We start from the raw sequence: 14510 nt of genomic DNA on the forward strand, positions 1-14510 counted from the left end.
CAGTGTTGACTGTTGGCTTAAAAACATTTATAAATCATTCAATCGCTTTATATGGTTTATTTAATTAAGTCGATAGCACTGACAATCATTTTGGTCAATAGATGCTGTTATCTATGGCTTGAGTTTCCCTACTTTTGGAGAAAAAAGGATTGTTCCTAAAATGCATATTAAAATGTCCCCGTCGATCAGTCCATATTTAACGAAGAACGCTGGGTGTTATTTGTGCATTTACACGGCAGGCACGCACTCGGCATGCTCATTGCTAGTCTGCCCTCAATCCTGTCTCATAGGTAGTGTTTTTCCTATTTTATGGGCAATCTGACTCGCAGAGGGGTTAGGTACTTCCCGAAGACCACCGCCCCAAGCTGGGCTGCAAAGCCAGGCCTTCCCGGCCCCTCGGTCTTTTTCCTGCGTGAACTTCTGGGCTCCGACCCGCACCCGGTTTCTCACTTCCTTCTGGTTTCCATTTCCTTCTCCTCCTCTCCTGCCCACCTCCTTCTTTAAGGCGCCACAGGCAACAGGGGTCCTGTTTAAGGCAGGTGAGCAGAGCTGAGTTCACCCCAGGAAGTAGCAGGGCGGTGGCTCTCGGAAGCCTGGTCCCTGCCCGATGGGCCAAGGGAGCCCTCATCCGACACTGTGTGTTCTCGGTGCTTCTCTCACTGACCACCACCCGCCCTCTCCTGGAGACTGTGTGACACTTAACTCCTTGTTCATGCCAGTGAGGTCATAGGACGAGAGATAACAGCAAATGCACCTACAAAAGTCTGGCTTCAGTTTTTCTTCTTCCACTCTAAGGGACTTAAGTCTTGGCGATCAAGAAGATGACAGCGGGGACAGAAAGCTATGTGACAGTCCTGGGGGAGAGCCCGGGTTGTGACGGGATAGTAAATTCAACGAATACTTGCATTTCTTTATTTTGGCCCTGGAGTGGCCTGGTTTCTAAATGGCCCTTTTCCTGCTTTTCTCTCTTTTGAACATCTGCAAGCAATGCTGAAATGGTTCAGAAGACTAACGCAGTCGTTTCGGTGGATAAATTGTATGCAAAACAGGAATACCTAGTACCCTCAGCTGCAAATATTGTTAGTTTTGCTGCCCCTTAAATGTCTTCATGATGTACTAGAAAGAAATAAGTCCAAAATGAATCCAAAGGGCCATTTCTATAGGCTTTTCCCAGTCCCAACATCTGGCTAATTGCTATATTAGCCAGTGACAGCGGAAGAATAGGCGGTGATAGCAAATCGGCATCGTCCAATTCAGCAAACAGCTTTCAGAGGTAAATTAAGGATAATGACATTGATTAACCCATTATACAGGAGGGAGCACGTGATCATTATAAATATTATAAATGAATATTTAACTTCAAACATATATTTAAGCGTTGATTACTTAAGACCTTATCAATTTACTACTGCTCTGCTGACTAAACTGAATATAGAGGTTTCACACATGCAGTCTGTTTGGAAAGTTAATATTATAATTTTCTTATTTAAATAGTCGCAATGAAAACTGATATATGTTCTGAACTCCTCTAGAGTTTCACACTGCCATCAAGTTGTTTAATGATAAAACAAACAGATGTGTATGATTTTTAAAGCATTGAATATTATCTTCGTAGGTGGAACTTGAAACACAGTTGTTCGCCAAAAGAATATTATTTATGATGGTGACTTTTGCATTTTATTTAGTGAGAACAATGTTTCAATTTCTTATAAATTACTATTTTGCTGCCAAATTTTGTCCTATCAACAAATATTTACTGGGGTGCATTAATTCAATTCTGCTTTTAATAAAGTACAGGAGTGTTGCCCACTGGAAAGAAATAATACACAAAAACTAGTAGCAGTAACTCTCTGTTCAGTTGAGAATTCTAAGATCTGGACGTTGGCTTTATTAATCTTCTGGGCAAGCAGGAAATACTGCTTGATTTGAAGGCGAAACAACGGCAGTGCAGTTGGAACTATAGGAGCATCAGCTCTGCAGTTAGACTATGTGACTCGTTTTAAATGTTTTCATTTCTTCTACAGCTCTCATTTCCTCAACTTTAAAACAGAAATATGAATTATTTATTAATACATTATTATTAATTAATGTACCTCAAAGAGCTGTGAGAACGAAATGAGATTCATACACACTGCTTAGACCAGTATCACACACGTAGTAAACACTATTCAACGTCAGCTGTGATTTCCGTCACTCGAAAATCAGCCGTAAGGAAAAGAAATGTTCGTATTTTCAATGATCCCCCATAATATCATTGGATATAAAAAGACTGATGGTTGTCAGTTGACTTCTGCCCTCTATACTGGGTTCACTGGGTCATTTCATTAACCTTGTGATATCTGTCCCACGTTTTAGCCAGTGGAACTGTTTGGACCTCACTTGTGGCAAAGTTCTACTGTAAGACCATCATACAGAAGCATAGGTATATGTCTGGGCATTTTCAACGGTACGAAGTGTAGGAATAATGAAGTGGTTTCCTGACCTATATAAGCAAGCTTTACACATGCTTTTCATGAAATTTATGTTTCTGACCAACAGCTAAGTGACTTTATTTAAATTGCACTAGGACTGATCAGCAGTTTATTTTTTTTAATTATTTATATTTATTGGATCCACAAAAAGGGTAGTAGACAAGGAGACAGGTATTCGCAAACCGTCACATTACATCGGGAAGATGTTCTGTCTTGTCAGCATTGCTTTACTTTATCAGCCGATGATACCCTGTAAGTGAGTATTTTTCTGATTGGCATAGTCTGTGTGTTTAATCACTCTAAGGTGATCTCTCATGTCCGTTAAATAAAACTGACAATGCTGGTCTTGCCTACAAGAAAATCACTGTGCACCAACCCAGTATCATAAAGTCACCTGGGTGGACCACAGCGGGGGAGGGATGGGAGGGGCAGGTGATGGATGGGCAGGTGCTGGCTGGGTGCTGAGAGGGGCCTGGGAGAGAAGGAAAAGGGGGCTTCTACATGGGAGGGCACTGATTTTCCTAATGGGGAGGGGCCAAAGGCCTGTCAGAAGAGGGGTCACTCACGGGGCGCATGACAGGTCAGGGCTTTATCCACAAGGGCACACGGTTGGAGGCTTTGGTACCTCCGTCCGTCCACTGCTGGCACAAGGAGAATCAGTGACCCCGAGCAGGCCCTTGGTGCTCTCAGCACCATTTCAGACACCGATGAGAAATATCGTATGATGTCAGTTATATGCGGAATCTCAAAAAACTGATACAAATGAACTTATTTACAAAACAGACTCAGAGAACGAACTTATGGTTACCAGGGAGAAGGGTGGCGGAGAGGGATCTTTGGGGAGTTTGGGACTGACATGTACACACCGCTGTATTTAACATGGGTAACCAACAAGGACTATCACTATTACGTAACAGCCTAAATGGGAAAAGAATTCGAAAGAGAAGAGATACATGTATACGTATAACTGAGTCACTTTGCTGCACACCTGAAACTACACTCCAATATAAAATAAAAAGTTAAACCAAAACCCCAGCGACAGTCTGCCCCTCCCAGCTTGTGACACCCCCTTTCTGGGACCCGCCTGGTGTATTGCAGTTTCAGGACTTGGAGCTCAGCTCCTTGAGACACTTGCAGCCCCTCACACCGAGGGCAGGCCACCGTCGGGGTGCAGAGAGCAGGGGGACAGCAGGGTGGGCAGGGGTGGGGAGAGGTCGGTGTGCCCACTGCCATTCCTGCTGATGGTGCAAAAATTGTTTTTCTGGGGTCTGCCTGAAAAACCATGAAACGGGGGCTTCTGGGCAGATCTAGTGACTTTAATCCTTCTCTTCTTTGGAGAGTAATGCAAAAGGTACAGTAGGTCTGGGTTAGGCCTATTCCAGAACATGCATCACAGCCCTCTGGGTTTGGAAACTGCCCATCGGGGTCCCTTAGATCAGCATGGAGTGTCTGGGACGTGGTGAATCATCCTGGTCACTTCGCTGAACATGGAGCCTCAATAATGTCTCTTCCGCGTGAATTAACTGTACCTCTCAGGGTTTACTCTGACTCACAGATTTTTGTTTTCTTTCTTTTCCGGCAGGTTCCTGGGCAGATCGGTCACCACTTCATGAAGCGGCAAGTCAAGGTCGTCTTCTTGCTCTGAGAACATTATTATCGCAGGTAAAACATAACGTGTAGTTTAAAATATGCCCTCGTCCCATGAGCGCATGAACATTCGTTGCCAATAGTACTCAACTCGAAATAATAAAATTGCTTAATAAATTTGACTAGTCTTTTTAACTCATATTATTAGCCAAGTTCACAGTTTCTCACTTATCTCCAAAACTTCTTTTTCAATATTTTGGTGTCGTCTTAGGTCTTACTGTTTCAGATTTCTCATACCGTATATTTGTTCATTGATAGTCATGTTTAAGCAGGAAGTACTTGGAGGTATGTATTATTCATTACACATTTGTAATATGCTTAACTCAGTACGACGTGTACAGCTAATTGCAGCCTTAGTTCAATCATAAAACATCCAGGAGGAGGTGATCAGACCGGATGCCTAAGCAGTCTTTTTTACATTATGGTGATCTGTAGTATGTTACAGGGATTTGCCTATGAAAGCTACAAAACAATCATTTTTACACCTGTCTGTGCATCAGACTCACCTGAGGAAAAACTGAAAAGCACAGATTCCTTATTGAAGTAGAAGGGACTGTGCCTTGGCCAGCGTGATTTAAATGCACACCCAGATCTGGAAGTCCTTGCCCTGGTGCTTCCCAGTATCAGGCAGACAGGAATTTTCTCGGATGACTCCAAGGGAAGGAAGGGCTGTCACCCACTTTAAGCAGCGTTGCCGGGGGCTTGGAGCACCTGGATTCCAGGCTGGCACCTGAGGTGAATCACAACCTGTCTGAGCCTTCTTTTTCTCACCTGTACAGTGAGGATGCAGGTACCCCCTGTGGCCTTCCAGTTCTGGGATAACCCTGTGACTATGTTGTTTGCTCATCACTTGATGAAAAATACAATAAAAACTGCAAAAACGTCACTCACTTCTAAAGGGTAACCTCCCTGAAAGGGTCGTGCAGTTCTCGGAGAGGAGAGGAATCTTAGGATATTTCTCAACACGTAGCTCATGTCCATGGATAGGCCAGCCGAGAGGAGTCAGAGGATGCCCCCAGCCAGGCTTTGTGAGGCGGAATCTTGACCTTCACAGAAGCTTCTGTCACGGGTCACCTTAGTGGGCAGCAGCGGGGAATGAGCTCTCCAAGTCTGCCTGCGGGCTAGCCGATTCAAAACCCCCCAAAGGATAAGTTAAGGGATCTTAAAAAGTGCCACTTGCTAGTGACAGAGATTTGGGGTGATATTTATTTTCTTGCCTTCATTTTAAGATTCTTCGTGTCCATTCTGGTATTATCACAGAGCATGGTAATCTATAAGATGTTACGGGGGTTTGGTCATGAAAATCTTCCTATTATATTGCTTAGAACGATTGTCAATAGACAATGAATTACCAAAAATAGCAAGAAGGCTAGGAATCTCATATCCTAGCAATATTTGATTATTTTAGTCTGATATCGTTAGTTTAATTGGAATAAAAATATTTTAAGTTGTACTTAGTTTTCATTGAATAATAAAATAAAATCAAACATTTCCCATATGCTGGGCATTGTAATCATTATTGCTTTGCATATATCATCTCATTTAATCCTCATGGTAACCCTAAAATTTAGCGTTAGAGTAGTTGTCCAAATTAAAATAATTACTGCATTATGGAGCTTCAAACCCACATCTAACTGACTCTGTATTCAGACCTCTTAACCGCTGACATACAATCTCGTTGATGGGGTTCAGAGCAGTCTGCCCCAAAATACACCCAGATAGCATATTGATTATTTTGAATTAAAGCTATATGAGAAACAGCCAGTATAAAGAAGGACACTCTGCCTCTCCTTTGTCCCCCTGAAATCGGGAAACAAAGCTCCCAGGGGAGGTGTCCTCCCCATGCTGGGCATCCTTGTCACCAGAGAAGGCGAACTTGGGGTGGAGGAAGCTGTATAAACAAACTTTACTTACTTTTAAGTTGCTACTCCAAAAGCCCAAATCCTTTTGTCTCGTCAAATCTTCAGAAACAATTGATTCTTTGTTTATAAAATTACGTAAACAGCCTACGTCAGACAACTTCTAGGTCCTATACCTAATGGGGCCTCCATACATATGAAATTAAACTTGTTTTTCTTCTGTTCATTGGTCTTATGTCAATTTGATTATTAGACCAGCCAAAAGAACCTAGAAGAGTAGAAAAAAGGTTTTTCTCCCCTACGTAGTCATACCTATTTAGTGACAAAAATTCATGGAGCAACTTAAGACAATTTATTTTTACCCCAGTCTAGGCTGACCTGAAATTTTATATCCCCATCAAAACAGGCGATCCAAAAAAAAAAAAAAAAAACAGGCGATCCAGCCTAGAAACAGTCTTCAGTTCTACAAAACAAAAGACAAAATAGCAATAGCAGCCAAAACAATTCATAAAGACAAAAAAAAAAAAACATTAAGGAAGCAGAACTTAGAGAAAACATTCAGAATCCTTTGGGCGCACTACGTAAGGCAGCGTGGGGTGCAGATAGGATGGTCACAACAGTTTGACTCAGGGGATCTGACAGCCGACTGGCTGTGGGCCTTTGAACTGGCCGTTCCTCCTAACTAAAACCTGACGTGCCTGAAATTCTCTGACCTTTGATATCGCCCTCTAATGACAATTAGAGAGAGGATTTTTTCTGACGTTTCGCTCACATTTCAAAATTATTGATGTCACATTTAGGGCTATAATGTCAATGCAGTAACCATAGACCACGTCACCCCGCTACACGAGGCCTGCCTTGGAGATCACGTGGCCTGTGCCAGGACACTTCTGCAAGCTGGAGCTAACGTAAGTGCCTCTGAGAAGCGTTAGCCGTTTCCACATCACCCGGCTGAGAGAATCAAGCAAAGTGCTCAATTTGCTTCTCTTTCCTTCTTCGTAGTTTTCAAAAAATAGGAGAACAAAAATAAAGCTCTCAAATCGCCCCCTTGCCCTCTAAGCGGGCTTTCCAGTCATTGCAGAGGAATGGGTAGCGTGCTGCGTGATACGGAGTATTCTTCAGGCTATTGGCTGCTTTCGAGATTTTAAATAGCCGTAGATGAACATCGTTATGCCTGTAATGTTTGCTCATCTTTTCAATGATCGTTTTAAGATAAATTCTCAGAAATGGAATTTCCAATTTCAACTGCTATGAGCAAAATGGCTTCACCACAACTGTCATCACTATTACATTTGTACCTTTTTTTCCTAATTACAGAGTACCTAATCATTGAATCCTTTTTTTTTTTTTTTTTTTTTTTTTTGCGGTACGCGGGCCTCTCCCTGTTGTGGCCTCTCCCGCTGCAGAGCACAGGCTCCAGATGCGCAGGCTCAGCGGCCATGGCTCACGGGCCCAGCCGCTTCGCGGCCTGGGGGATCTTCCCGGACCGGGGCACAAACCCGTGTTCCCTGCATTGGCAGGCGGACTCTCAACCACTGCGCCACCAGGGAAGCGCTGAATCCATTTTTGTGTATTTGATCCTCCGGTGTTTTCTTTTTCATGAGTCCCCTAGTTGCGCGCCCACTCCTGTGGGTTACCTACCACATCATATTTCTATTTAACCTCGTAGTGTTTAAGCTTTGCTTATGGATATGTGTGAGCTGAATAGCCTTTGTCATCTTCACTGGCCACATGTTCTCGATGATCTGTTCCCAGGTCACGTACCTGTTTTTAAATGCCTGACAGCGAGTGCTGTATGATTCTGTGACTCTCATTCTCGGAGCTCTGGTTTGGTTTAGGTAAATGCGATCACCATAGACGGTGTGACCCCGTTATTCAATGCGTGCTCACAAGGCAGCCCCAGCTGCACAGAACTGCTTCTGGAATATGGTGCCAAACCCCAGCAGGAGTCCTGTCTTCCTTCCCCTACACACGAGGCCGCCAGCAAAGGTACCCGTGACCCCAGCTTAAGTGACAAGGGGAGAAAGCTCCTTTGGCAACATGCGGTGCCCTGTTTATAGCGAATAACTGCAGGGAGAAACCTAGGTGGAGGTGTACGTTTTGCGGGGGGAACAGGTATTCAGGAAACATAAACTCACCTGTACTTTGTGTTGGCAGGTCACCACGAATGTCTGGAAATCCTCATATCCTGGGGCATAGATGTTGATCAAGACATTCCTCATCTGGGAACCCCTCTGTATGTAGCTTCTATGTCTCAGCAGTTCCACTGCATCCGGAAGCTTCTTTACGCTGGTAATTTTCTGTACAACATCTTCCATTCTGTTCGTACACACAAGCAATTATTCAGCTCCCTATTGATTTCTGTAAATAAGCATCTTTAAAAATTACATCGCATGGCTAAAAATGTTCTTATTCTAAGCATTCTCACATATAACTATAAAACCCATAAAAAGAACCTCATTTATGGTAACTCCACTCCACCTCAAAACTCCAAAAGCCATATAAAAGGTCATAAAATTAAAATCCTCAAGGGTGAATATAATGGTGCCAAGTATGTTTACCTCTGTGAACAAACCCATCAAAAGAAATGTTAGGGATTATAACTGATTAGATACCTTTTCTTCCAAGACTTTCCCAGACTTTGTAATCTACCTGAAAAGACTTAATCCCTCTTCACTTACTTGAAACAAACCAATTCCTCAAGGTTCAGCTTTAGCCCCTGAGAAACTACTCCTAATCTTTTGAGACCATAGTGATCTCTCCCACTATAGAACTGGGAGCCCTTTTAGGATATAAATTATGTCTTTTTTTTCCCATCATCTCTTTTCCGTAGCACAATGCCTCTCACGTGGCAGGTGCTTCAAATATATATAAAATTAGTAAGCGGATTTCTATGGTTTTTATTGTCTATGACACTCATTTGGCCTCTGATATATACGGACATATATTTTTAGTAATCCCTTTCTGCGTTACTCACATCATCTTGGCAAAATTATAAACTTCTTCAAGCAGTGTCTGCATCCCTTTACATCTAGTAAGGGTCTTAAACGTGAGTTCTGCTAATAACGGCTGACAGATGGTTATTTTCTGGTTATATTCTCCCATACATTTGTATAACAGAAGAGTTTATTCTTTATCACCTTCTTTTACTTTGCTAGCAATATTCTTTTCCAAATATTTTATATTGGGTTAAAAAAAACTGGAAAAGTATTGTTAGTAACTGTGGATCGATTGTTATTCTCAGGCTCTGTTCTCCCATAAAACTGACATGACCAACAGAGTTTATGCTTTCTCTATGGAGATTTTGTTATGGAATATCATTTTTCCACTAACTGTTTTACATTTGATTTGAAAATGTTGAAAACAATTACATTTATTGAAACTTGACAGTAGCAAGAGGGCCGTAAAGGGACTATTAAAATATACTGCTTCTCATAAGCATCATTGGTTTTACCGATGGTATCGGACAGCAGAAATGAGAAGGACTTGATGGATTTTTATTAATAGACATGTCTTGGTGTTGTAACTATTTATGTCCTGGAAAATGGGATTATTATCGTTTACAGTATTAAACAGTAAGTATTCATTGCACATGATGACCCCCGTGTACCAGGGGCTTGCACTAAGATAAAACAACTATGGAATAGATAATTTAACATGTAAGAGTATTTTAATATAAGCATTTAAAAACTTGCTTTGCATGCAGAAATATAGTGTGCCTTTCCGTTTAAGAGGCTCAGTGCCCTTGTATATTTATTGAATTAAACTACATGAGTGAGAAGTAAGGGGAAAATCTATATACATTTTACCCAAAGAGCTCACCTATCTAGATTCATGAGTTTTCCAAGAAACCAGAGTGCTCTATTGCCTTAAAATAAATGAAAAGAATAAGAGCAATAAGCTCTTGAATAATCCTAAAAACTATCCATGATGATGAAAAGGGATATGAGTCAGCCTAACTGTGCGCTCTTTGTAATACTAATTAATATGACTCCTTTGGGAACTGTTTAAAATTAAAAAAAATTTTTTTTTTTATTATGAGATCTTTCAAGCACAGAGAAAAATGTTAGAGAATCTAACAGAAGTGTGCATTCTGCAACCAGCTGTATCACGTTTTAAGATGAAATATGCATGTTCTTGTATATTATACATAAAGAAAGAACTCCTTGCAGAAAGAGTTGAGGCCCTCTTTGTGGCTGACACACCTGCCTCGCCTTGGTGAGGTTAAGTGACTCATCTAACTAACTCTGTTTGTATCTACCATCATTCCTCATTTCCATGTAGGCGCTGACGTACAAAAAGGCAAATATTGGGATACCCCGTTACACGCTGCTGCTCAACAGTCCTGTATAGAAATTATAAACTTACTGCTAGAATTTGGAGCGGACGTCAATGCCAGAAACACAGAGCTTCTGAGACCTGTCGACGTAGCGACCTCTAGCAGTTTGGTGGAAAGATTACTGCTTCAGCATGAAGGTAAGAAGAATCCATGTGGGCATTAAAAAAGTTCTGTTTGCCTGAAGTAGATGAAATTTAAAGACTTTTTGTTGGCATGTAAAATAACAATGGGGGCTTCCCTGGTGGCGCAGTGGTTGGGAGTCCGCCTGCCGATGCAGGGGACACCGGTTCGTGCCCCGGTCCGGGAGGATCCCACATGCCGCGGAGCGGCTGCGCCCGTGAGCCATGGCCGCTGAGCCTGCGCGTCCGGAGCCCGTGCTCCGCAACGGGAGAGGCCACAGCAGTGAGAGGCCCGCGTACCGCAAAAAAATAAAAATAAAATAACAATGGCATAACATTTGGAATATTTTTTGAAAGAAGGTAATTTTTGACCTTGGGCTCCGCCTGTAAAGAGGGATCATCTTGATTTCCTTTGTGCTCATCTTACCTAGATTCTATGTTCATTTGGTTAAGTTAAACATAGTGTTTCTTTTGACAATAAACAATATGTAATTCTGTTTAATATTTTAATAAATATTTGGAAACATGCCCCATTTTATAAGGGCATGCATTATCTATAACGTGTTATAGAAACATAATCATGAAGTCTTTTTGTTTTAAAACAGAAATTCTAAAGCCTGGTCCAGACACTGTAGTAAAACTTGCTATGTCTTAAATAGTAAACCTAATCTGAGAAAAAAATAATTAAAAAAATTCCCCTTTTAGTGCATAACACTTCTTGGGGCTTTTGATTTATATCTCCTTCTAAAAGCAGAAATTTTTTGAAGGTTTACATGCAACAATAATTTCATAAGCCTGAAGATTATAATGTTTTAAAGAACATGCATGGGCATAGACTATACCTCAATTATAATAAAGTGTTATAAATAAAAGCATTACAAGTGCTTATATAAATTCTCCTGGGATAATGGTCATACTCCCCTAGTTTACTGCAAAGCACTGTAGTTTTTTGTGGTTTGATATCATATATGTTACAACATAGAAAACTCCATTTTGATTTTAATGAACAAATACTTTCATGTCTTTTGCAGCTACCCCAAGCTCTCTGTGCCAACTTTGCAGACTCTGTATCAGAAACTACATTGGAAGACCAAGATTACACCTTATCCCACAGCTCCAGCTGCCAACATTATTGCAGAATTTCTTACAGTATCGATAAGGCAGTAAAATAATTCTAAATGTTTGAAAATCAAAAATTTCTATTTCATCTGCATAGTGTATATTTCATATTAAAATATGCTAAAGATAGGGGAAAGAGATATGAGAACACCCTGGAGAAGAAGTGAAATAGCAATTTTAGTTAAAGTGTACTAGTACATACTATTGTTTTATGCATTTTTAGTTTCTGAACTATAGTATGTTTAAAATATCTATATATTACTAGCTATTCCCATATATCCCTTTGTTGATTTAGAAAAAAATGAGAAATTCACCATTTCATTTTTAGAATGAAACAGAAAAATGTGAACCCTTACTAAAAGTATTTGTATATTATATTTTTAAAGGTCTATATTTTTCAAATAATGTGTTAGCTTTTAATTTTTGGCCTCTGTAATTGACTATCTCTGTATTTTTTATATTAATACGAAATATGAGTATGGTTTAGAAAAGAGTAAGTCATAACCTTTTTGAAATAAAGTTGACTCTCATTCAGGAAACCCACCCTGTTAGATGTACACTTGTCCTTGTAATGATTAATTCCGTAAAGAAAGGATAAATTGCCCCTTCCCTGCAAAGATCCCACTGGTCACTTCACCGCTTTAAATGGACCTATTTCAGAAACTGGTAGGACTAAAATGGTCACTACTGCCCTCTCACCCTGAGAACTCTGGAACATTACACACCTGCTCAAACCATCTGAAGACCCTCTCCTTCTCAAGGGTGGCCTCTCCAGGTTTCCCTTCTGTGCCTTTACACGTACCACTCCAGCCTTCCCCCAGTTCAGAGACTGCTGACAGCTGGTGATACCTGGACCCAGGAAGATGAACTTCATATCTAGTTGATAAAGAGGCCCTGGGTCACACTTCAGGGGTCAGGGCAGTCCAAGGCTATAGAAAATGGAAGAAGAAAAATGCCTTAACTTGTGGGGTTTTCAAAGAAAGGGACAAGGGGGTACCACTTAGCAAATGTAGAAAACTCAGAAAATGTACGCTATCTGTGGACCTTCATTGTGGTGTTCCTAACCCTTCTTACACAAAGCAAGGGTTCTGCATAGACTGTACTGCAAGGGAATGCGGTACGCCAGAAGGTATTAGTGTAGCGGTGTCCCCTGCAGGCGTTTATTCTCTTCTGCTTCACTGTACTTGAGTGCGATGTAAAACATAACTTAAAAAATTAAATAAAAATTTTTAAAAAGCCTTTGTGCCTTCTTTGTAATTTAGACTATATTTGAGTTTATTATGGATTTAGAAATAAGATAATCAAGATACTTATAACACTGTGTAAACTAGAAGAAAATATTTTGATGAGTTTTATATTATAAATTTATCAAATTTTGATAAAATATTTTGACGACCCAGGGGCCTAGTAACTTAGTTCTTGTTTGACTTTCAGAGACCCACGGGAAATAAACTATTATTGTATGTAACCCCAAAGTTACTAAGATTTGCATTTTTTAAAAATCATTTTAGATTTTCGAAAGTAGAAATAAGGCTGTAGCATGTTTGTTTAAAAAATGTCTTCTATGTGGGTAGAGACTTTTAACTTAGTCTGTTTTACAAAATATCTCAGTTTAATAAATTTGTAGTATCCTCAGAAGAATATGCATTTAACTGTTGTTTTATTATAGAGTAACCCTATTAAGTATAATTATGTATTAAAACTGCTTTTATAAAACAGTTTTCTACTAGAATTTTCCTGAGCTAGAGGTCATCTTGGAGTATAAGAGTAATGCAGGCATCCCTCTTAATTGATCTTGTGCCAATAAGAGAAGTAAATATCAAATATTAAAATAAAAATTGACACTTGAAAATTTTAGTATGCTGGTACCTTGTGTCTTAGCTTGAGTACAATTGTCTTATCAAAGATGTATTCTAATTTAAATATATCATATTTGTTAATATATTAAAGTGGGATGTTTATCCCTGGAATAAAGCACTTTTTTTTCCTCTTCTAATTAGTATTTGATTTTATAATGGAAGATAATGGGAGAATATGACTCAATTGCCCTAGCTTTGTTTACCACTGGTTTTCAAATCACTGTATCACAGGCAGTGAGAGTAGGATGGTGCAGATTGAAAATTATACCTGGAAGGTCCTCTAATCCAAATCTTATAATATATATGTCTGTAAAGGTGCAAGGATAACATTCCACAAAGACAAAGACAAAAGAAAAGAATACTACAGATCTTCCTATACTTAGTATGAGGTTACCTCCTGATCAACCCACCTTAAGTTGAAAATACCGTTTGTTGAAAATGCATTTAATACACCTTCCCCACAGAACATCAGAGCTCAGCCTGGCCCACGATGGTAAAGTCAAAAAACTGTTAGGTCGAGGACCGCCTGTATTTGATATGAGATTAAAGAAATATAGTGAAATAAAATACTGGAGTAAAGCACTGTTGAACACATTTATTTTGTAGGAAAACGTATTTAATTTCTATGATTGTTGTAACCACAGAGTATATTTGATGTTTCTGAGTCAGTAAACGGAAACACAATGTAAAAGGATGGCCTCTTCTGAAAAGGTCTAAATGTATCCATGGTGTTTCCCTGGATGGCCCTGAACCCAGATGACTGGTTCTCCATTTACAAACAACTTAAAACAGTATCCTCTCCCTTGGGTTATTCCCACTTTTTCACTCTAATTTCTCTACTTTCCTATTCTTTATAATTGGTTTATTTTAAGGTTTGCCCTCTCTCTTAAAAACCTTAATAATCATTCTCAGTCTTTTTCAGGAGGAAAATTTATTCAGAAAATTCAGGCCTTGCTACCTTTCCATCTGCTCTAGGATTTCAACAAAAAGGGGTGCACTCCAGAGAATATAAACGACCTAAGTACATAAAACAAAACATCTCCTGGAATTGCTATGCTAAACGGAAACATTCACTCTGTGTCATACAAGCACAACTG

General features: G+C 40.1%; 1 protein-coding gene across 2 annotated transcripts in view; it reads left to right on the forward strand.

Annotated features, from left to right (window-relative positions):
* Window positions 1–13550, forward strand: part of ASB5 (ankyrin repeat and SOCS box containing 5) — a 51628-nt gene extending 38078 nt beyond the window's left edge. For both annotated transcript variants that reach the window (XM_004312492.4, XM_073798725.1), the window contains exons 2-7: window positions 4054–4133; window positions 6778–6885; window positions 7816–7966; window positions 8135–8269; window positions 10262–10453; window positions 11467–13550. In XM_004312492.4, coding sequence (XP_004312540.2) covers window positions 4054–4133; window positions 6778–6885; window positions 7816–7966; window positions 8135–8269; window positions 10262–10453; window positions 11467–11594 — 794 coding nt within the window. In that variant the 3' untranslated portion in view covers window positions 11595–13550. The remainder of the gene's footprint in view (window positions 1–4053; window positions 4134–6777; window positions 6886–7815; window positions 7967–8134; window positions 8270–10261; window positions 10454–11466) is intronic.
* The last annotated feature ends 960 nt before the right edge of the window (window positions 13551–14510 follow it).

Source organism: Tursiops truncatus, chromosome 21 (genome assembly GCF_011762595.2).
Source record: "Tursiops truncatus isolate mTurTru1 chromosome 21, mTurTru1.mat.Y, whole genome shotgun sequence".
NCBI classification, from domain to species: Eukaryota; Metazoa; Chordata; class Mammalia; order Artiodactyla; family Delphinidae; genus Tursiops; species Tursiops truncatus.